Raw genomic sequence first — 24721 nt, forward strand, 5'->3', positions numbered from 1 at the left:
TCCATTTGCAAGATTTTTAATTCATTGCTTTGTATAAATAATGAGATTTAGTTAAGTAAAGGCAACATATATAGAAACGTAAATAACTGTTCATTCATTAATGCCTTAACTGTTATGTCAATAGCTGCGATAGAATAACGATCATACATCGATTAACAAAACAAAGGTGTAGAAATCAGATTTGGTAATGACGCAATCAGGACACCTACCATCATCCCTCAAGTTAGACTGTTAATGTGGACGCGAGACGGTGAGCTAAACGACGAGGAGCGACATCACTGTTCCACACCTCTAAAAGCCTATGGTATACAGAAATGGGTGGCACCACGCCAATTTGGAAATACTAGTACCACTCTAAAGTTTTTGGTAAAAGTTGTCAGATAAATAAAGAAAGCGTCTCGCTTCCACAACAACAGTCCAGTGGTGAAGGTAGCATCCTACAACAATTACCTGCTGAAAATAATAACAATAACGAGATCATAAATGAAAGTTAGATTTGTTTGAAGCCAGTACAATCTCCGGTTGACATCGCACCAAGTGCTAGTTGGGTGGCTATGTGTGACGTGCGACAGGTGCTGTCGGACAGCGACACGGGCGCGGCTCGCTTCGCAGTGCGCCCCGTGCAGGAGGAGGACGAACGGTCGCAACCCTCCGATGTAAGCATCCAGCTCCCCGCTGCCCGAACAATCGCATCGGGACTTTTATACATGAACTTTGAAAATATAGCTAAAGTACACAATTTAAAACTAATGATTTGCGGTTCACACAAACTGGACTATAGAAATATACCAGTTTCGTGACAAGCTTAAATGCCTTTAACCTTTAAAGGAAATTGTCAATTCAATAAACAATAGTTAAATTTACATCACTTTAACAATTATCAAATTATTACAATGTATACTAAAATAAATCTTTATAAAATGCACAATTTCTTTCGACCATAGGACGACGGCGAAATTTCAGTATTGCGGCAGGCAAGTCCAAAAAATATAGACATTAGACACTTCCAAGCACTAAGGTGGAACTGCATCTCTTAGAGTTCTATCTACCCTAACATGATTATCTCCTACGTGCACAATAGCAGCGAACGAAAGCTTTTTAATTAACAGAACTAAAGCCGCTATACACTTAGCATTTAGTACAATGTATATATTTGTTCCCAACTTACCTACAGTAATTTGTTGATTTGAAACTGTTTACACGGCGAGTCGCGGTAGCACGTTTGTTTGGGCAGCCAGCGGGCAAACTGTAGGTATTTCCAAACTATTACTCACATATGTGAAATTGAAAGCCAATATAGTTATGTACAGAGGATTTGCTTTTGTGTCGCGTGGGACAGCACCGTGAAACGATTCTGTTTTAACTGTTAATAAACTTACTTGGCCTTTTTAAATTGATTATCTCATTGATTTTCGATTTTTGCATTTGCTACAATTTTTCTTTATCGTTGTGCATATTAAATTGAGTGCTCAATAGCTTCTTTTAACTTTTTAATCGCGCACAATATTTTGGAATTATTTTTGCTTCTCAGCGAAGATTCACTTTGCTTTTATTATTCACTTGAAATCAAATTACAAGTTTGTTTGCCACAATGCTTCAAGTTACTCTAACTGAGTTTGGACTTATTAAACATTAATTGGATTTGATTGGATTCAGTTAATTTGTATTCTAAATGAAAGCAACTGAAAGTATTTTTGCAATCACTTCTTAGTATCTTAATATCTCCGCTTTTACACTTTCAACGCTCTATCAGGATGAAATGCCTCAATCTGGTCCCGAGGCAGTGGTAGAAAAGGAGCCTGAAGCAGATTCGATATCGACGTCATCCGGTGAAGGTCACGCCGCCGCCGGGCCCAACGTGACGGTGCTGATCAAGACGCAGCCTCCGATTACGCCGGCCCGGCAGAGGTCGTCCGATAGCAACAGGACTGAACCCAGTGATGAGAAGAAAGGTAGGATCTGATCACGTGGCTTTAGGATTAAAATCGTTTGTTCCATTTTGTTATTCAGTATTCTATTATTCTACCTTTAATTTTTGTTTGATTTGCAACTATCTAAACTCTTGAACCACGCTTTACTGAGTTTATTTTTCTGTTTCTTAGAACTGTCAAAGAGATGACATTGCCAACTCTTCAACCCCAACTCACTCTTTGTATTTCTACATAACGTTTTTAACGCATTTGTACATATTTTTTTTAACTATCTCATAATTATTCATTTATTTAGATACGTTTGCTTCTCGTCTAGTGGCGTCATCGAATGACGATGCCTTCTTACCAGAAGTGCGTGAGATGCCAACAGATCTTCAGAGCCTACGACCACGGACGACTTCAGCTGGTACAAGACGTACGGCCAACACCAGGCGGTGAGTACCCGTTATGATTAGATTCTCATAAATTTTGAAGTTTTAGAAATACATACATTATGCTCTTCGTATTTCCACGCGGCCAGAAATCGTATAGCTTTGGACTAATTAACCCCTAAATGGTTTCAAAAACTTTCAATAAATCAGGTCGATCCATTCAATGAAAGAGGTCAAAATGTAATATTAATGCACAGGTTATTGTAATATAGATAGATACAACGGCTTCCACTTTAGAATGACTAAAAGTTACTAAACATGTTTACTCAGTGTAGTCTGGGCACTATTCAATGTTTATAAAGGTAAGCAAGGAAACAATGAAGCTCACGATATTCACGCAAATAAGTAAGACAGAGCATGTGCACATCATTCTCAGTCATGAGAGTAAAAAGTTACGAGCAAGGCATCACATAAAGTATTCATACACTTCCATATTGGTGCAGAGTTGCAATAAAAATGCCATCAACGCCAGACGGTCCCATGTCGTCTTCTCGAAGCATGATCGCGTTACCTTTTGTTCTTGATTCCCATTTTCATTCATTACTTCATTGTAATACTATTAAGAATCTTGAAGTCAGTTTTGGTAGCGATGGTTGCGAGAGATTTGATTGTTTTCAGTAAAATTCGATAGGTACAAAAATAAAAATACAATTATACAGGTGATGTAGAACTCTATGTATATGTTCCTTGTCTTTTTTTCCACGTCTACCAAACCTTAATTCTGAATCATTTCTTCATTCACAAGATCGGAAAAAACTGTGTTAATTTGTACAAAATCAAAATTATCATCGCCATGATTGTTTTAATTTTATTTTTTGTTACCTTCTTGCATCTGTTAGGAGACGGTTGTGGAAACAGTAAGTCAATTAGACTCATTGGCGATTGGCTTAGCTTCTTAGCGAATGTAGTTAGCTGTAGTTGCCTTACTCTGTATAACAGTCATTCACTTATACAGCTTGTGTCACGCTCGGTATCAATATGTTTAGTATTAACAAGCACTACATTAAACAATTACACAAACACGATTTTCAATGTGAGCATTTTATTTGAGCATCTATCTGTTTATTTCTGTACTACATTTCGACACGATCCAATCTTACTTCAGCCACATTAATAATTTCGTCTTACTATTTGGCTACTAATTTTTCTGATCACCTCTTGTATTTCCATACGCCAAGTTGGAAAGTTGTTACTGCAATTATGTGGCTACTTCATCAGTATTAATCTTCTCTGCCCAATTTTTTAATAATATGAAAACGATAAGGTAAGCTTTGTCTAAATTCAAAATTCGATCACCTTTAAATACTACGGTACTATAAATATTTAATCTTCTAACATCACCGTTGTTCTCTGTTGTATTTTCGATTGTCTGTCTTTACACTTGATAATTTCAAAAATTTAACCACTCCGATTATTTTGAATAACAGAAACTGCTACTTGAACTAAACTTTCACTGCACACGTACTTCTACCACTTCTTGTGGTGACATTATTATTTTAATTTGTGAAGAGGTGCTGACTACCTTTCTTGGATAAAAAGTAATTGCATTTCAATAGATAAAAAAAATACTGAAACTGAAACTTTAGAGACCAATGTCAAAATCATTAATTAAACTTCAATCAGTCAGCACGCCTTCCAATATTAGTAATTCCTAAACTACGAAACGGATATAACAACGAGATGGCGTTACCAGGCGCTCGGAAGGGGGCAACGACTGCGGCATGGGCGGGCATTACTCCGCGCAGCACCTGGCGCCGCGCCGTCAGCACAGCCAGACGCACTCCGAGCCTGATAACTCCGCTGTCGACGCTGGCTCCGTACACAACTCTGTTACTGGCACTAGTACGTATGCTTGCGATTTCAGAAATAAGGTTCACTTAACAGATGTCAGTATCGGCTTTAGAAATAAAGTCAACCGGTGTCATGGTTACGCTTATGGTCTTCGGCCTCTACTTGGGAAAGGTTTCATGAAATAGTGAGAAACCATTGGCAAGCTTATAATTTTATTGGTTTAGAAATTATTAAAAAATACGGTTAATAATATTGGAGCTTGATATAATAAAAAACCAACAAGAGCTTCATTTCATAATTTCTGTTCTATTTTTCACCTAATTGTTTCATAAGCTCTAAATAAAGGGAAATAAGGTAAATTCTCCAAAAGGGCTATTGTACGTTTTTTACCCAGGCCGTCAATCAGGTTGGGAGGCTACCGGCGGTGCTACAGGCATCCCGTCGGGCCGCAGCCGCGTGGGCGGCGCGCCGCGCTCGCTGCTGCTGGCCATGCACGAGTACACCAGCATCACGGATGAACTGGAGACCGTGTACGGACTCTTCTCGCCGCCACATACGCCTAGGTAGGGATTTTGGAAACTGAAGACTCGTAAATATTAGATTCGGTTGTATTGTAGCTGGTAATATTTCATTGAGTTGCAAATAAAGGTCTCTTCTATCAGTAAGAGTATCAGTGCGAACAAAAAGATTATCGAAGAAATACATATATTATGTATAGGAGAGATTAAGAAGGAAGACCTCTCTTTTATTTCAGAAGGCGTATTTAACTCGAAAGACTAAAAACTTACAGCTGGGTTAAATTAAATACCCTTAATCGTGAAAAAATGTAGAATTCACTTTTGGTCAACTTTGCCTCCTACATTTTTTCACAAATACATGGCTACAAATACAAACTTCCTTCCCAGGACACCAATAACATCCCGCCTGCTGTCCCCGGCCCGCGCGGCCTCTCCTTCAGTCCGGCGGCGCCACGCCAGCGAGATGTCCAACCCCGAGTTTGCGCTCTTCATGGAGAAGGAGCATCTCAGAGGCGCTGAAGAAGACGACTACATCATCATGGAGAACCTTATCCAACGGCGGTGAGTCAACTGGAAATGATTAATAGTCCGTTCGTGTTGAGAAAGAGTCAGTGTCTGCTGGAGTACTAGCTATACCATATACCAAACCAGCCAGGGGTCGATCTTTATGTCCTTAAGCATGATTGGTAGTTGGGGAAGCGAGAAAGCGCTCTACATGGTGTCAAGCGTCGTCTCCCCTCGACAACTCCGATAAATTCTTAGATAGCCTATCACCTGCTTCAGTAAGAAAATTTCCTTTGAAAAAGCGAGTTGGATACCATAGGTCACATTCTTCCTCTGAAAGAAAGTGGAAGACACCGTTGTTTAAAAAAAAACAAGTTCAACTTGTCAATTTGGCAAGGCTATTTAATTGATAAACAATTAAACTAAATAAACAGTCAAGGGTTCGGTCGATGGTCGGCGGACAATGATCAATGTTTTCTTAATACGAACGGCCTAGAGTGCGAATTGCTTTCAGCGGTGAGTTGTGGTGGAGGGATCACATCCATTGCTTTAGTGTAAATATTTTAGCTGAACTCATCGGACATTTGGTATGAATTGACAACGGGTTTATAAGGAGGAACTTTTAGGGTAAGAAGATTTAAAATAAATTATATATCTGGTTAGTAAACAAATAATCTTTCGACATTGGGTTTTAAATAAAAGACCGACTACAGTTGCGCAAAATACGGAAACTGAAAGTTAAAAACTTTGATCCTCATAATTGAACGTTATTGAAAATAATATCGTAAAAATAAATCGAAAAATTCAAAGTCAAATCTATTCTCCATAATCATAACACTCAATTTTATTGAATACCTCCTTTCGTCCAATCCATAATGTAATGACATATTGCGTCCAATTATGGGCCCAAAAAATCCCGAACTTTCCGAATGATTACCTCGTAAGATGATATTAAATCTCGTCGATCAAAGCTTTGTGAGGCTGCTGATGTGAAAACCTATACTGACGACATGTTACGGTAATAATATAAGTACTGAATACATGAAAAGGTAATTTTACTGAAACTAAATTACTGTGTTAGCCTTGATATAATGTTTTGAGTGATCACGTATTTTATGTTGTCAGTGCTATAAAAATATACATACATTGGTTACAAGCGTTTGCGAATACATATAAGACGAATCTCAGTAGACTTATATTTAACCGTTTTATAAGCATTTTGAAATTTGTTTAAGATAGATGTAAAATGGGCTCATAGGGAAGATAACAGTAGAAAAAACTGGCTTTTTAGTTTAAAATTTCAGCTTTAATACACGGTCAAAAAGAAAATCGTTAAAACTTTCGCAATTTTATGGTAGAAAAAATGAAATAATAAAATCTCCACAAAGGTTGAAGATCGGCAAAACAGGTAAAATCAAGGAACATTCCAAATCACAAAACACATCCAAAACCAACAGCAAAAATCATCTGCACCGAAAGCTTCGGCCTTCGCTTATAGCTGTCATCACCTCCCAAACTTAATACTTACAAGTTGTTTGTACTGTAGTCTAGAAATGGGTGGTCTGGACAGATACGAGGAGGAGGAGGGCGGCGAGGGGGGGGAGGGGGAGGTCAGCGGTATCAGCATCAGTGTGTGCGTGAACAGCGGGGCGGGGGAGCCCGGCCCGCCGCAGACCAGCTCGCTGCTCACCGTGGACAGGCGGCTGCCGCATCAGAGGTAAGGGAAATGTGCCTTTATATATATATACGGTTATGCGATTGTTGTGTTAATGAATTAGATTTTGTTTTACACACCAGGCAGTACACTACACGCAGTACTTCTTCAATGAGATGAGAATGATTGCTTCTTTTATAACAAACGAATTTCTCTTCTTATATTATTTATCTTATTATAAAACACTCCATACTTTTACTTCTTCTACCAAAACTTTCTTAATCATGATTATGACAGTCTGATATACTTTCTCCGCTATTTAGACACTCTCTGAGAAGATCATCAGCTATCGACAGTCGCGAGCTGCCGTCTCCGCTGCAGCCATTGCTGGATGATGAAGCTTGTGGAGAGGTGCTGCTACCAGTGCCGAGGCAACCTTCTGGTAAGTTATCAGTCCTTGACAGTTATGGGTTGTTTAGAACATTTTCTTTACCAATGCTTCAGATTTTTTTATAAGTTTAAATTTTTCTTATATTTTTGTGAGTATCTTTGTAGCGTTTTACCGTTACAAATAGATAATAGAGCATATATAGCATACAAGATGCTCGGCTGTTTTCGCCTATAGCCCAAGTCAAAACTTCAAGTTTATTCTTGATACATCTCCGGTAGTTTAACAGTTTTTACTACTTCAAACAAACTGCCTTTTTTGATCGATCTAATTTCCATCAAAACAGAGTAGTCCTAATTTGACCATATATCACATTACATCCCATATACATCTATATACATTGTTGTGTGCAGGCGAGACGAACGCATCAAGCGACATGTCCCTGTCGCACATGGTGAGCGAGAGCCTCCCGCCGCGGCCCTCCATCGTGCTGGACTCGTCGCAGCTCCCGCGCCAGCGCTCCGCCGAGCGCGAGCCGCCCGCCGCGCCCGCGCCCGCGCGCCCCGAGACCATGTGCTAGGGCAGGTAACTAGATCATCAAGGACTTTAGATATTATTCACATATAAGTCAACAATAAGTATCCCTCGATAACAGGCAAAATACTTTTAACCAATCACTCTGTTGTAGGTATGTTTGGGGGTAAAAATATATACTGCTCTTTTAAGGAAACGAACCCTGTTACTAAGGCTAAGCGAACTCGAACTTTTTCTCTTTAACTTATTTGTTTTTAAGAATAACATTCTGAGCTAATGTTCAAAACCTTATGAATAACAAATGTATTATTCCGTTTTGAAAAAATCTGTCTCTGTAATAAGTTACTACGTACTAAGTTGACAGCGGCACAGGCGGTTGAATAAAAAGCTTAAATAATGACATAGGAAACGAAGAAAACCCAATTGCACGAGTTTAAAGACCGTAAATACGATATAATATGTACCATTTACGCATTACACAACCGTTTCAAATTGACACCTAAAATACGTAGCTGATACTAATGTGTTGATTTCTTTACAGAGTAAATACAGCAATAAACAAGCTTCCAAAGAAACCCAGCTCCAAATAGCAGTGAAGGACTGATCTAGTGAAGTATTAGCCATAATAATTGTTAACACCAAATACTTTTAACTTAGACATTTCGACGAACTTGTAGCGCCCTTAGTTGGCCTTTTGGGACCCTTTTCAATGTTACCTAGTTGATACCTCTTCTGTGTGATGCTAACAGACTGAATTGAAAACAATTCTAAAACTAATCATATCGATGTTTTTCAATTACATTTTTGTAAATTTCATCTTAGTTCAGAATTTTTCAGATTGGAAGTGTTCCATTTTTATGATACCTACAGTAGAATGCCGTGTGAAATTAGCTTGTGAGTAATATTTATAACGTGTACCTTCATTTTGATACTATTAAATATTGTTCATAAGCATCGAAAATATAAACGATCAGGAAACGGAATTCAACTAAAAACATTCGTCAAAACATTTCAGTCAAATAACAACATAATATTTATTTAAAAATGAACTTTGTTCTGATCACATAAGAATCAAAATGACTTATCTCCAGCCCTCTTCGGGAGAATTTAAATTTCGCTGTAAATATGCCAATTGTCGCTATTTAATATATTCTGTAGATACATGGTCCAATGCATGTCATTTCGTACACTTCACTTGAATCAAAGGAGTAGGACTAAGTGGTACTTAAAATGTAGGAATAACAAATCTATCCTACTCTCGTGATTCATATAGATTTAAAATGTACAGAATAAACGTTTCAGGTAAGAACTAAGGGAAAGACAAACGACAATACTAGTGCTCACGTTGTATATACTGTTGTCAAAGTTAAAGGGTTTACCCCCGAGTACTGAAACGCAATTCCAATTTGAGACGCTCTTAAATGTCTTTTTGTCTCTACTTTAGGCCGATGTCGCTTAGAATGCCGTGTTTGTCTTTTTAATATGAAATACACTGTTCTTCATCACTTACTTAAAATGTTTCGAACAAAGTAAAGGTAACAATTACCAATTCTACAGTACAAAAAAAATATTTTTTTGAACAAAAAATATTTTAAACATATCACAACTCTTCTAAATTATTTTTAACCTTATTTTAGTCTATCTATAGTTTTCTGTTTGTCTGCATTATTGTTGTCAGTCTGTCTTTAATTTTCCTTCTTATTCTATTAAACATAAATAGTTCAGCATATCTTATATTTGCAACCGCATCTTTGCTTTCTGAAAGAAACATGCTTACTTTAAAATGCACTTTAAGGAGACAATAGCCTCAAAGTAACAGACAGCAAGACTTAAGAGCAACTTAATAAGTAATTGACGTTTCAGTACTCGGCCATTAAAGGTACTGACGTTTATAAATTAGGTCGTAGAGTTAACCAGAATACTTCAGAGTTATATAAACTGTTACGTAACGTGTTGGAGCTAAAGAGTTTAGACATAAAGAGTGTCGACTTACCGCCAGTGAGCACTAACCATCGCGCTGCAATTATTTTCATTATCTTACATTTTAAACATATCAGACACAATTATTAAAATTAAGATTTTATTTTTAATACGTAAAGTTACGTAGCTCTTTGGACGTTTTATACTTTAAGTATTTGTTTTAACGTTTTCTGGGAGCATCACTATGTAAAATAAGACTGTTCTGAACGTCGAAGAGAGATGGCGCTCTATACCCTGTCGCTATCTCGCTCCCACAACTGAAACGGTTTTACTTTAGAAAGTGATGGTAGACCAATACCGAGACCATATTTTTTGTTCCTCCAGAAATAAGCTATGTATTAATGTATCCATAGAACTAAATTCTTTTAAAGCCCCTAATAAACGGACATCACATTGTGTTCAATTATACCAAATATTTTGTGCAAATTTTACCAATTTTTTTATTATATTTGCAGTACAATGAAATTGAATTCATCTTTGTATATAAATAGAGACGTGGAATAAAATGAAGGTGATTTTGTATATTTAATAGAAGATTAATATACTGATTATAATATATTAAGCATCGATGTATTGTTAAGGTGAACTGATGCAATAAATTATTTTACTTTAATAGACAATTGATAGGATTCATCATATCTCACTTCGCGTTAGGTCGGGCGATATTAACAAAGCAATATTTTTTGTACGTGCAACATTCATCTTAATATTTCTACCTATGGATTCTTGACAGCTAGTTCACTAACTTAGTGTATTGCTATTGCCCCTGTGCAAGTTTCTACTACCAAATTTCTACAGAGGAATGAAAAACAGATCAATGATTACGAATTGTCCAAATCACGCTTGACTACGGGGTTAATCGCACCTGTATATGATTGAAAAAATTAACAACTAAGCACAAAGTTAACCAAAAAAATTACTAATTTTTGTGTTGATCAACCTTTCAAAAAAGAAGGACTAGTTTGATATAGCAATAAAACAAAAATAAAGTCAATCTTCAAATAAACTTAACACAGAATCAAGTTATAATTTGCCTTTATCAAGACGATTGCATTTCAGCTATAAACGCGGCTATAAAACATTTCCTAAGTCGTGGAAATTTACGTAAGAGACATAATAAGTAGTTGGAGGCAGTAAAATAACAGTAAACGCCCCGCTGCTCCCTTACCTCAGTACAATAGATGTATCTAACTTTTATTTTCAAAGGCCCTAAACCTCCTAGCTTTATTCCTCTTCGGGTTCGGGGCGAAATGGAAACAAAAAACCGAGAAAAATATCAAGAAATTGTGAAATTTTCTGTTATTACATACAATAATAAAGAAAACTATTGGTTAGATATTATTGGTGAAAGGTTTTTCTTGTTTCCACAACCCTGAATTGCTTTCTTCTCATCTTACATAATAAACATTTACCAACCATGCATGCTTAAGAGATTTTTACAAACCAGGAATTGAACGTCAAGTTATGTTCCGAATAGTCCAATTATATTCCATAGTTTACGAATAAGAAATATATTACGGAATAGAAAATAATATTGTACATAATGTGTAAATGTTGAAGTTGTTATTTTTTACCAAAATGAAATGTTTTGAGAGAGCAAGCCGAGCGCTTTCCTTCCGATGCTTCAAAAGCACAATCTTTTAATCATAATTTTTAAAACTCTTTGAATCATTATTATCTTAGCACAACGTTTTGATTATTCAATGAAAACGACTTGTCCTTATTGGGATATTTTATTCTAGACTCAATTCATTCAATATTTTTCAGAGTGATAAAACTAATTCATCATGAGTTATATAAAGTATGTACAATGGTAAAATAAATATTATATTTGTGATATTACAATTTGTTTGTTTTATTGACCCCTGTTGCAATACATATCCCTATTCTTTAGTGGATCTTTAGGTGATAGAAGTGCGGCCGCTGACGTCAGTTCGATGCGCGATCCCGCCGCGTCTGCTCATGATTAAGGACTGCGGTTGGGTCCGAAACTAGTCGGGCATCTCCGATAAATACGCGTGAGTAAACCTACCTACCTACCATTTAATAATGAATCAGTCTCAAGATAGTTATTATAAAAATAAGGATCTTTAGATGTTGGTTTTATTTAACGATGCGGCAAAACTATTAGTTGTAGAAGTATTTTCATCTTCTTTATCCCCTAAGGTCATCGTCCAACAACAAAAGCCTAGCCTTGTTGGTACTTTTCGCCGCTATTCTAAGTTGGTAATATCTTTATTGCCTTTCACTAGATTACCTTCGTTTATGAAGCAATAAATAAGCGAACAATAAAAAGTTAATAGCTCAATATTTGCTGATCGCCGATAGTTTTTCCACTATCGATCGATTTTTTATTGTTGTTGTTTACAAAGCCCTTATAGACGCTTGATTATCTATTTTTAGGTAAATGTTTTATAGACCACATTACACAGGATTAGGATTATTTTGTGTTAACTGTCAATGAAAGCGGATGGTAAAAAAAGATTTAAAAGTGTGGTGTCTAAAGAACTAAAGGAATGTATCATGAAACAGTATTGAGAACAACTATGGCCTGCAGACAGACATAACAAAGTATGAATCAAAGACAACTAATATAATAATTTTATTTTAGAGAAGTTCAGAAGGCTTATTCCTCGTTTGAACTATCGTTCTACTTAAGGATCAGAATTTTGAAAGGGACACTAGTTTATAGAAACATAGGGTTAAGTTTAAAATATATTTATTAGGCACTTTCACAATATATTTGAATAACGTAGGGTTAAACTTATTTATTTATTTAACCTATTCACAAAACACAAAATCGTAACGAGTCAATGTGTGAAAGAAAATATCCATTCCCCGGAAGAATTAATAAAAGCCGGTGATTTTCCATTTGACTAATCGTCTTCAATGATAAACAAATTCTATTGAATTTGTGACGCCATTCAAACGCCTATCAAAAGTAGAATGAAGCTGTGATTTGCGAAAGATTTTATTTCGTTCTTATTTGCCAACAACAATAATACAAGTGTATCTTAAAGGCAGTAAGTACATTGAACGTTTTACGCAATAGTTAAATAAAGGTACGAATGCAGAAAGTTGATTTTTAATCTTTTTTTAAATCCACGCTTATTATTATGGTGATTTGTTTGCAACCAAGTTCAACATAGACTGTACGTATACGTATATAATAAAATTAATAGCTACTATATACTTCAATTCTTTGTATTTATGAAGTCACAACACAAAAAAAACGATAATCTATTTGGGCAATGCAACTAATATATTGTAAAATGTTTATCCTCCTGAACCTACACAGTCTAAAATTGATGAAAAAAGAAAACAATTCAATTAGAAACAGAGCAGATAAACATCTTCTATAGAGTTGCGTTACTTTAAGAAATCCATTAGATATTTCGTAATACTATTTTTACTTAGAAAACTTCGAGACTTCCCCATGTTCTTAGCAACTTGGAAATAATTGTAACGACATTGAGAGTCGACACAACGTTGAGTGTAAACTGGGTCAAAGCTAGCTAAGCTTATTCGACATTCGAAAACGGTAGGGTGCTAATGTGAAACTGTCTGAACTAATGCCTGCATGTGAGTATTTAATAGTACGCTGCAGGAGCTACCTATAACATTTATCTATCCTATTTAACTCTTTATTAAAACTACAGTGTTAAATATTTATAGTACAATCATTTGCTATATACTAAAAAATATAAGCAATAATTAAAACAAGGCATCAAAAAATTCATCAGCGTCGCTGCCGGCTGGGAGTGTGCCCAAAAGGCTGACAGCATTGCCCCGTTGAATGGCAATGCTAATCCTCTGAGCGAGGTAAAAGCCAGCCTTTGGGTCACGAGAAGTGTCAACGAGACGCTTTGCTAGCTCTTTAATGAGACAGTTCTTTTAATGAAATGCCGAGCAGCGATTAAGCTTTAAACCAATTACATTTACAGATGCTGCAACAATCATCTTTAGAAGATGATTTGGACAAAGATGATGATGATGAAGCGCCTTTTACAAAGAACCCGGTCTCTTCCCATGAAGTTAACCCGTGAATGAAAAGAGATACTGATTATAACTATAGTAAATACTTCGGGCGCCTGGATTAAGGGTTTGATTCAGAAAGCGGTACTTTTTGACACTGCACGTATCGTGAGGAGGTTCCTCTCTCTGGAGCCCTGACCACCGGCAGCTTGGGCCCTGTTCCCGTTGCTGGTTGGACGCAATTTTTTATATTTTTAAATAAATGTTGTTTTTTGGTTTGTTTTTGTATGTACCTATATTTATATAAAAAAATAATTGATATAGTTGTGTTTAAATAAAGGAACTAGGTAGATACTACACTTTATTACCTGTAATCATCAAACGCGTACTTGTAAAGTATTTAGATACTGTGCGCAGTTTCCTCCGACTGAAAACTGCAATATTAATTCGCGAGCTTAATGAAATCTCTTTCACGAGTACTTACAGAAAATACTAATTTAATTATTTATACATTCATTTTCCAACTATCTATAACGTAGTCAGTATGACTTACATAATTATATAAAGCAACTGTTTTACTACGTGAATGTTTGTATCTATTTAAAATTCCAAACATCGAAGAAATAAAAAAGAGAAATTTTGAAATTTACTCAATTTATTTTTTATTCACGTATATGTTCTCAATTACACTACCTACTTCAAGCAAGTTGTTTCTGGAAAAGTAAAAAATGTATAAATAAAAAGGTCTTATTAAAAACTTAAATAGCTTGAAAACTACTTTCAACTTATGTTGAAAGCACAAACAGTATATAATTATGTTTAACTGTAATCCAATTAGCTCTTGGGATTAACTGGTCTGGTTTTACAGTCATTTTATTTCTCAGTTAAGACAAAGGCTCATAAAAGTCTAGGTACGCTTTCTTTATAAACTGTTGTTTCAAAATGATTAAGCACAAACTATAAACGTGCTTTTTCCTGTACGTACCTACATATTAAAGGAGGAAGACGATAACTTTTTGAGAACAATTACTATTTTTCCGCTGCGGTATCTCATAAATAGTATTATTTATATAGTTTATATTATCACACGAGGAGCTCGTGGTTAAGCTATAACCGCATAAGTAACTCGATCACAGTTTAAGCTATGCTTGACGCGGTTGGTCCGTAGATGGGTGACCATCTTTGTCATAGCGAGTTCCTCCGTGTTTCGGAAGGCACGTTTAATGTGTGGCTGTTGTATCTCGGCTGTTCTGCATACATCTTTGACTGTCGTTACAGGTAGTCAGAAGCTTGAAAGTCTGACAACCAGTTTAACCAAGGGGTGTCGTGTTGCCCAGTTAACTGGGTTGAGGAGGTCAGATAGGCAGTCGCTCCTTGTAAAACACTGGTACTTAGCTGCAACCGGTTGGACTGGTAGCCGACCCCAACATAGTTGGGAAAAGGCTAGGCCGATGATATCACACATAATGTATTATTGTTGCTAACATGACAGAAATAATAACAAAAAATATAGAGGTTAGGTTTACCATACGTACGTTTCTATATTTACACATATCCACATACATTTTCCGAGTTACAAACTACATACGTTAGCGTTTCAAGAGACGATGCTTATTACTCAACATTCTGAAATTTTCCCTGCACTTTTCTCGAGTCATACATGAATATGGTATATTCTCCTTGCTCATATTACCGAGGAATGCAATTATTTTGAACGGGATGGCTACGTGGACGAGAAATCCACAAGGAATTCAACGGATTGCGAATCTGAGCGAGTCGTTTTGCTAAAAGTACCGAAAGAAATATTTGAGGAATTAATCCTGGTACATTTTTTTTCTTCTGTCCCTCTAGCTAGCATAAAGTTATAAAGATTATTTTGAATGACGTCACTTCTTGCTACAAATTTTTGCGACCTAGTTAAGTCTCCCGTTCTCTTAAACTTTCACTTTTAATACCCAGTCGAGACCCTATTCCACTTTGTAAGCGCGGGTTCGAATAAGGAATGTGATATTTTTTGGGTATATGATAGGCTAGATTCTATTTACTTTCCCCTTAAAGTACGTACTATTTTTATTCTTATTTGAAAGGTAGGTTGTACTTCCTCTATCATTATCTTTTATCACGTGTAGCTAGCTAATTTAAAGGTTTACTATTATAATATTAAATATAAATCTGTAAGAACGAGAATAATAGTCCGAAGTATAATAAACGTAATTAATTTAATAATATAATTTAAATTAATTTAAATTACACATCTAAAATCCCAACACAATACAAACTCGAAACAAAATTCCGATACGGGACAGTAAAAAGGGTTCCAAAATTCAAAATCTGGAAATTCTGCAGCAAGAGTACCCGCAGCGAGGGCAGGAGGTGTCGGACTCCGACGACTCGGACGACTCGTACAGGCTGCGCGTGGTCCTCCGGCGCCCACGCGTGGACTTCGCCTTGATCTTCCGCAGCTGGTACTTGGGCTTCCTGATCGGGCGCCTCTTCGGCTTCTTCTGACGCCTCCTCGGCTGGAAAGAACTCTCGCTCACAATGATCCCTCTTGCGATATTCTGTAGCATTTTGTAGGCCTTGCTCTTTGATTTCCTCGGCAGATGCGGACGAAGGATTCTCACGAACTCCTGTATTCCTTGTATCGCCGAATGCTTCTTCGCCTCGCTGGCGACAGTGAGATGCTTGGATTTGCTGGTCGTCGCAAACGGCTCTATCTTCTGCACCCCCAGCCCGTCACCGCTGTTCATGTTGGCCATTGGTTCGGGGACGTCCACGGACGGGACCAGCTGAGTTTCACTTTCATCCGGAGTGGAATTATCCAAGTCTGACAGCTCGTCTACAACTTGGTCCCCAATCGCATCTGGTGCTATCTCAGCATCCATCTCTTGGAAATCCATATTAATGTTAAAAAAATCAGTACAAATAATAGTAGCTATACAAATTGCTTGTCAAAATAATGTTTTAAGTGAAACTATCAAATTTTATTTTTTCTGTCATGTCCGGTATAAGGAATTGACGTTTTCCATAGACTTCGAAACAATTTACTGCAGGTTGTTATGGCTACGGGATATGTTATGCGCCTGTTCGAAAGTAGCGATTTTCCAAAAAGTTATCTGTTTTTTAATAAAATATCTATGAACCGTTTTCCTTTTTATATCACCTCACCTCTTGACATTAGCATCGCTCTATGTAACAAGTTATTTTAGTTTACAGAGTAATGCAACTTATTTTTTTATCAACATGATATTTTCACGAGAACGTAACGTTATTTAGAAGTCAGCAATTTTCTCTTGGAAAACTCTAATTTAGCTGTAATTTATTTAAAAATGCTGGAAACGAGCACGTTCTCGTTGTAAACAGTTTATTTAAGTTAAAATGGTCTAGTGTATTACTATGTTAGATGCAATCTACATTGTAACATCGTAATGAAATATGTGAAATAACTACAAAAATGTATATTCGCCTAATCTTGAGAGTCAGTCATCTACGTCTTAAACCTTTAACTACTTAATCAAAATATCCGTTGGGTCATTATCAGCCTTTTATGCAGCCATTATATGCCTTTGTATTTTTGCCTCGAGTAGAATCAACTGCCTGGATGAAACACAAAATCCATGAGGCACAAGTTTTTCATAAAGACCCAAATCACACGCACAAACTAGAACTCAGAAAAGAACATTTCAGAACAACACGTCACATAAGCGTAGTAGGTACACTCGGCTCTATACAGTCTAAAAATAAAACCAGACGAAAAATACTTAAATGTCATCTTTATTGCTTACATTATTGTTAAATCTTACACAACTAAAGCATGTCAACAGAAATAAGATCCACAGTGAACACACGATCAAGTTCGTCTAAAAAAATATTTAAGAATCCCAAACTTTTTGGATCTTGGTTTATAAATGAAATAAATTGTAAAAAAAAAATACAATATGTGTCGGTTTTCGTTTTTGTTAAATGCTTTTTGGCATTACATTTATTTGAACGTTTGCAACATTCACTAACACAAACAGAAACGGGTCTGTTTTCCGGGAAACCCATTTGATGGATGTTTGAAACTGTTTTTGAATGTATTTTTGTTTTTGTTATTTTTAAACGTACACGAAGTCGTGATCGATTTCGAAGTTGTTCCTCGATGATAACTCTGACGCGATATTTGAAGGGATTTTGTCTGAAAAGAGAAAATTCTTATTTAATTTAAGATATTATAACTTGAACACTTTTCACATCTCATCTCAAAATCGTATTCGATTTATTTTTTATTTTTATATTCTTCACTCCTATAAAGCTCATTACATACAAACTATAGCGATCGAAAATTAAAACAAATAATAATGAAAAAATAATCACTATTATGAACTACATGAATTAATAATTTTGTCGTCAGTGCCTTTTCATTCTTACCAGTTTCTAACTTGCTAAACAGAAAAACATTAAAGCGACCACTTACCATTACACCTATACACCAAATTGGACCATATGATCATTTCTTGGGAGAAGCAGAACACTCCCAGTCGCCCTCCCTTCAGGGTGAAGTCGTACACGTTGCCGGAGTCCGCGACCAGGCGGTTGTTCTCATACACCTTGAGGCGGATGAGGCCCAGCTTCGGGCGGTGGAGGAGCCGCCAGCGGTACGCGGTCTTCTCGCGCCAGCCCACGTTGCGAGGGTCTTTCCACAGGAGGGTTACCTGGTAGATAGAGAAGGTTGCTTAGGCTGATTATATGAAAACTCATACTATTGTAATTGGGCCACTGAGAAGACATTTTGAAATGTCAAGGTTATGTTGGACTTTACACTGATAGATACAGACTGATAGATGACAGGTTACGCTGGGCTCAGCGACATCCTAATTAGAAAATATTTTTAGATATAGATGTAGGATGTAGGTTGAAAAAAAGCACTAGGACGAGAGAGCTTATAATTTTATACGATAGTATTCAATAGTCATAACCATAAGAAGTTAGCATCGTACCTAATTAATGGACAATTTTTTTTAAGTAAGAATATTTTCGTACAGATATTTTTTAAGACGGTATTCGTCATAAACAGATCTGAAATTAATTTCATTCGAGCTGGCCAAGACATTGTAGATTCTTCATTTTTTACTGTAAAATATGCATAAGTTCTCATCTAAACTAAATAATTACGAATAGCATGACCCAACATTCGCCTTATCCTAACCATGGTTAGTATGAATACACAGCTAATTGTATTGTCTGACAGACTCTGGTGTTACGTTCGTGAGCAGTTTGCTGAACATTCGAATTATCCACGAAGAATAACCCTAATATAACTAAAAGATAATACAGTTACTTAGCCTTCTTAAATTCTACTGCTAAGCTAGAACTTAGCAATAAGAATTATTCAAGATAAATTTTATGCAAAGTATTTTTTAATCCTTAATTTTACGAAAATTATTTTTGAAGTCAGTCTTTTAAATTTAAATGAAGTCGTTTGTAATTCAAACCTAACATTTTATTTCAGAACTACAAATTGCCAGAAAAGCTGATTAAAATCAACTTAATTGTAGACATTGCTATGATAAAACATAAAAGTACTCTGTGGATAAAACTCAGCCTTAAAGTTCTAACAATTCTATTCATCTGTTTCAAACTTGACTAGAATTTCCTGATAAGTACTATCTTTGAAATGTTTCACGAAAACTTCTTGAATTATTTCTTCAAGACTTCTTAGTTGAGTAGTTTTAATTTAATACGGGCCGTATCATTAGCTAAAACCTTTACATCATATCTTATTTGGTCAGCTGTATTCCTGGTTTCACCCCGACCCAGATGATGTCATATACCAAAAGTATTTTAAAAAAATCAATCAATGTGTATTAAAATTCCTATTAAATAAATAGTGTCACCAGCGAACAATTTTGAGAACGTAATTCTCGACCAGCGGCTAAGTATAATGTGGCCTTTGCCTAAGCCCATCAACTTTACCCACAATACTACCAAGGTCAGGCCATTTGTTACACATTTTCCTGCAGCATGTGCTACACAAGGTATTGAGTAAGCCCGGTTATCTAAAGAGCCATTCTGAGGTCTTGTGTACGCATGTCTTGGTATATCCTAGACTTACATAAATGTATTCTTAAAACTTCTTACCTGGTCAGGAGTAGACTCGGTGTTCCAGAGCGCGTTCCTCAGAGTCTTCCCGGGACCGGTCTTGGAGTAGACCAGCTTCAGCTGTATGCCCGGCTCCGCTACCGCCCTGAACGGTGTCGTCTGCCAGTATGTCTGTGTGTTCTTCTTCCACATCACTACGTAGAATCGTTTGTTGTTTTGGTATCTAATGGGAAGGTAAATGATATAATGACAAGACAATGTTATTTATTCATTATTTTATTCATTGTATTGAAAATTTTTTGAACTCTGTAGACAGTTTGCTCCGACACTGTAAAGTTAAAAATGTTGTCCTAATGGGAGACGTCAATATAGATATTAAGTACAATAGCGTCGATCGAAATAGCGCTCCATATTTAAATCTCTCTGCCGAATTGGGGCTTCTTCCAGGACACACCTTTCCGACCAGAATCAATAACTGTCTAGACCATGTAATGATAAATACTTCACTGTCGGCATTAGTTACCGTTATGGAGTCCACTTTAACAGATCACGATGCAGTCCTTCTTAGTTTATCATATAAATGCAAGCAGCTGAAAAGCAATCAAATTGTAAAAACTGATTTTGCGGCAACTCTCAAGCAACTTGAATCTACAGATTTCTCTTTCATCTGCCCTTCGGCTGATGCTGAACAGGCCGCAACTCTCTTTATCAACAAACTTTCAGCTGCAATAAAATGTAATACTACGTGTAGCGTAGTTTCTGGACGTAAAAAAATATTAAAACCATGGATAACACCCGGTCTACTACGCTGTATTCGCCATCGGGACAAACTACACAAAAATCTAAAGAAAGATTCTAATAATCAAATTCTCGTATTAGCCTATAAACGTTATAGAAATTTTTGTAACGCGTTGTTGAGGAGGTTAAAAAGAAGTCATGAAAAAACTGTCTTAAAAAATGCTAGGACCAATAAAGAGACTTGGTCGGCTATTAAGGCTATTACGGGTAATACTAAACAGAAAACTTCTGCAGATAATCTGCTGAACACTAAGGATAACCCCCACGAAGCAGTTGATGAGGTCAATAAATATTTTGCAGGGGTCGGAAAGTTGCTTGTGGATAATCTTACACAAACTTTTGTAACGAGTGAAGATAGCTCCAATAATTATTATAACATGAATTCGATGGCTCTGCTTCCACCAGATGAGAGTGAAATCGCGTCACTAATCATGAATTTAAAAAACGATAGTGCGGTCGGCTGGGACTCTATTTCAAATAAGTTTCTTAAAATGTCTAAACACATTATAGTCCCACTCTTTACCATCATCGTTAAACTGTGCATTGAGCAAGGTGTCTTTCCCAAAGTATTTAAAAGAGCACTCATTACACCTGTCTACAAGGGTGGGGAAAGGGACAGTGTGACAAACTATAGACCAATTTCTGTGCTTCCAGCACTCTCTAAAGTATTAGAAAAAGTCCTAAACACGCAACTAATAAATTTTCTAGAGCATAATAATATTCTGTCAAACTCTCAGTTCGGTTTCAGAGCAGGAAAAAGTACGGACGGAGCAGTCAGCTCTTTGATGGAATACGTATGTGCAAATCTCGATAGCAAAAAAAAGTGCGTGGGAGTTTTTATTGACCTCGCCAAAGCGTTTGACACTGTCTCGATCTCTACCCTTGTAGATAAGTTAGAAAAGTGTGGTATTCGGGGAATGGTGCTAAAAATTTATACTGATTTTCTCTCGGATCGCCAGCAAAAAGTTAAAATAGATAAATATGTTAGCACAGATGCTGCCGTTACCTGTGGAGTCCCACAGGGCAGTATACTTGGTCCCAGTCTCTTTCTTATTTATATAGATGACCTTTGTCAAATGTCACTTGAAAAAGCCAGAATTTTTACATATGCCGACGACACAGCTTTCGTCTTTGAAGGAAACTCGTGGGACGATGTACGAAAAAATGCAGAAAAGGGACTTCACAGGGCTCATTTGTGGCTGAAAAATAACTTACTAACCCTAAACGTGGCTAAAACTTCATTAGTTCAATTTACCAATTCACGGATAAAACAACCTAACGTAGAGATTCGTATTCATACATGCGATTTCAATGTAAACCACCAATGTTCATGTCAAATTATTCGTAAAACTCAGACGGTTAAGTACCTTGGAGTACTCCTGGACGAAAAAGTTACCTGGAAACCCCATATTGACATGATTTCGTCTCGTGTCAGAAAACTTATATGGGTCTTTAAAAATCTTAGGCATGTGGCTGACTTTGAACTTCTACGCACTGTATATTATGCGCTGGTTCAATCTGTCATTGGTTACTGCATAGGGGTCTGGGGTGGTGCATGTAAAACCCACGTCATTCAATTAGAGAGAGCTCAACGATCCTTGCTTAAAACCATGACATTTAAACCATACAGATTCCCCACCAGAACGCTATATGAGCTGTGTCAATTTCTTACCGTAAGGCAGCTCTTTATTTATCATATCATTACCAAACAACATATCTGTACCCATTATGATCCAAACAAGTTACATAACAAACGTACAATAACTAATGTCATTGATCCAATAAGATGTCGTTCCGCATTAGCAAGACGTCAAAAGAGGTTTCTTTCCGTTTACCTTTATAACAAATTAAACAAAGCTTTAAATTTTTACCCATTCTCACTTCACGAATGTCAGTCTAAGGTTAAAAACTGGCTTCTTACGCTAAACTATGAGGAAACAGAAAAGTATTGCAGTAAAGCATACATACATACATAACAGACTTATACTCACATTTACATTTACACACTCACTTCACACATACACACATCTCATTTTTCACTCACTCACACACTCACTTACTATACCACTCACCTACTATTATACTGTAACGTATTTTTGAGATTTGCATGCTCTCATTCAAATAAATAAATTAAATAATAATATTTAAACAGTCTGTATAACCTAGCTAGTTTGACATAAATTATCGTGTAACCAATGGGAGAAGGCGCTGATTCCTGACATACAGGTTATTTCCTAGTTTGGGTTTCAGAGGCTTCATATGTTTTTGTAACCTCATATTATGTCAATAAAGAATTTTATTATTATTATTTATTACGAATTTCCTGATCGTCAGTTGGTAAACTTCAAAGAGGGTTTCGCTAGATTACTCTAGATGAAACGCACTAGCTAGCTCGAAGGTCTGAGTTAAAACTCAAATTCTGAATTACTTACTTATCTCCATAATTATATTTTTTGTGCAACATTTATCTATATAGAAAGAAAGTATATCTTACTGCTATGCAAAGGCCTCATCTTCCTTCTTAAACCTTTCCTGTTATTTGAGTTTTCTCCCACGTCTACCCCTTATATAACATGCTTATAACTTACCCAAATATAAATCCAACGTAATCATCATCGATCTGCGTGTCCACAAACAGGGTCCCTTCAAAGTCCACTCCGCTAAAGCTTTCGAAGCCGACGGCGAGTCCGGGGTCGGAGTTCAGCGTCTGCAGGATCTCCGCGCCCTGGTTCGCGATCTCCCAGTTCGGATCCTGTTGGGATTCTCCTTCAGGGTCCAGGCGGACTGTCATGTAGTTCCTAAAAAAATAATAGATGTTTGCTGTATTAGACTGTCATTAAAGCTTGGTATTTGACAACAGAGAATGGTAAGAACTACAGAGGTTTATGCTAGTATGAATAAGGCATATCCCCTCGTCTTGCTCAAAGCAAGGGACCTTCAAGAGGATTTATACTGGGTCGCATGAAAGATGTATTCGCAATTGGTTAGTTACTGAAATAAACCGTTGAAAAAGGGAAATTACAACAAAGACCGCTTAAAAAACACACATACACATATTTTACATCTTCACATAGTCTTCGTTAAGCCCATGACTAAGCAGGACATCACTTTTCTTTATTGGCGATCTTTATTTCAAACATCGCCATGGCTAATGTATTTATAAACATTTTTTCAAATATACCCAAACCCCACAAAAATTATCGTATATTATCGTACAGCTTAAGAAACACCTGTATAACTATGCAGAAACTAGCAAATTGGGGACAAACTTCGTCGGAACAAATCCGTTCATAAATCGTGGCTCGCTCGGCTAGTTGCGCTCAGCGTTGTTCTAGGGGCAAACAATCGATACTTCTCAACTAAAGTGCATTGCATGCCGCACAGTAATTGAATTTAAGTTCAAAATTGTTAAGGAAGGTTTCATGGAGAAATAATTATGTTGTGACAAACTGTGATGAATAGACATTTCATTAAAGTGTAATTTCATTTATTAATCTGGAAAGTTGAATTATGGGTATAAATCAAGTGTAGTGTTGATTTTATCAAAGGTTTTGCCAAATAGGGGCAAATTTATCCACAAATATTTTATTTTTAAACGACTCCCGCAGTAAGGAATTTAATCCTTGTGTCGCGGGGGGTTTACAAACATACAAATCAGATGCACAACATAATGTTCAAATCAGTCAAGGATACCCCGATATCTAACGGTCAGTGGTCAAAGATTTGTAGCCAATACGCCAAGTGCCAACATGGGTCTAATATTCTCCTCTTGCAAATAATGTAGATAAAACCATAGCTCTTTTGAACCAGTTTGTTAAGTGAAAACTTTATTTTTAACCTACCTGAAGTCCGTGCGGTAGATCTTGGAGTTGTTGGGACAGTTGTCTAGTTCGTTGATGACGCTGTCTCCGTCGTAATCGTTGTCACAAACATCACCGATGCCGTCGTCTATGGAAGGTAACATTTATTAAATCTATGAATAATAGTCTGTGTTAGTAAAAATATTTCAAGTATTTTTTATGGCCATTTTTCTCAAAACTAAGGGACTGCGATTTTTCATTAAAAGCGAAGTAGCTGTCATTTCGTCCCATAAATGATTCACCGAATTTAGCTCAGTAGTTTTGGAGACGGCTGTA

The 24721-nt window shown here is 36.6% G+C and overlaps 3 protein-coding genes across 6 annotated transcripts in view; 1 reads left to right on the plus strand and 2 right to left on the minus strand.

Moving 5' to 3' along the window:
* The window catches only part of LOC113502870 (transient receptor potential cation channel trpm), a 221897-nt gene extending 210321 nt beyond the window's left edge, over positions 1–11576 (plus strand). The window contains exons 24-33 of one of the 3 annotated variants that reach the window (XM_026884607.1): positions 507–656; positions 1754–1952; positions 2227–2365; positions 4056–4204; positions 4548–4716; positions 5059–5232; positions 6722–6892; positions 7153–7271; positions 7631–7802; positions 8293–11576. In XM_026884607.1, the coding sequence (XP_026740408.1) occupies positions 507–656; positions 1754–1952; positions 2227–2365; positions 4056–4204; positions 4548–4716; positions 5059–5232; positions 6722–6892; positions 7153–7271; positions 7631–7797 (1437 nt within the window). In that variant the 3' untranslated portion in view covers positions 7798–7802; positions 8293–11576. Of the gene's footprint in view, positions 1–506; positions 657–1753; positions 1953–2226; positions 2366–4055; positions 4205–4535; positions 4717–5058; positions 5233–6721; positions 6893–7152; positions 7272–7630; positions 7803–8292 lie in introns of all 3 variants that reach the window. The other 2 variants (XM_026884616.1, XM_026884624.1) reach the window with 2 other exon arrangements.
* A 4353-nt stretch (positions 11577–15929) lies between these two features.
* LOC113500978 lies at positions 15930–16791 on the minus strand. Its single transcript, XM_026881939.1, has one exon. The coding sequence runs from the start codon at positions 16604–16606 to the stop codon at positions 16031–16033; it is 576 nt and encodes a 191-aa protein (XP_026737740.1). The 5' UTR covers positions 16607–16791; the 3' UTR covers positions 15930–16030.
* Positions 16792–17461: 670 nt separating this feature from the next.
* Positions 17462–24721, minus strand: part of LOC113502927 (cartilage oligomeric matrix protein) — a 29755-nt gene continuing 22495 nt past the window's right edge. For both annotated transcript variants that reach the window (XM_026884685.1, XM_026884693.1), the window contains exons 17-21: positions 24428–24533; positions 23174–23383; positions 19827–20010; positions 18163–18400; positions 17462–17883 (exon numbers count right to left, since the gene is read on the minus strand). In XM_026884685.1, the coding sequence (XP_026740486.1) occupies positions 17804–17883; positions 18163–18400; positions 19827–20010; positions 23174–23383; positions 24428–24533 (818 nt within the window). In that variant the 3' untranslated portion in view covers positions 17462–17803. The remainder of the gene's footprint in view (positions 17884–18162; positions 18401–19826; positions 20011–23173; positions 23384–24427; positions 24534–24721) is intronic.

This window comes from Trichoplusia ni, chromosome 2 (assembly GCF_003590095.1).
Source record: "Trichoplusia ni isolate ovarian cell line Hi5 chromosome 2, tn1, whole genome shotgun sequence".
NCBI classification, from domain to species: Eukaryota; Metazoa; Arthropoda; class Insecta; order Lepidoptera; family Noctuidae; genus Trichoplusia; species Trichoplusia ni.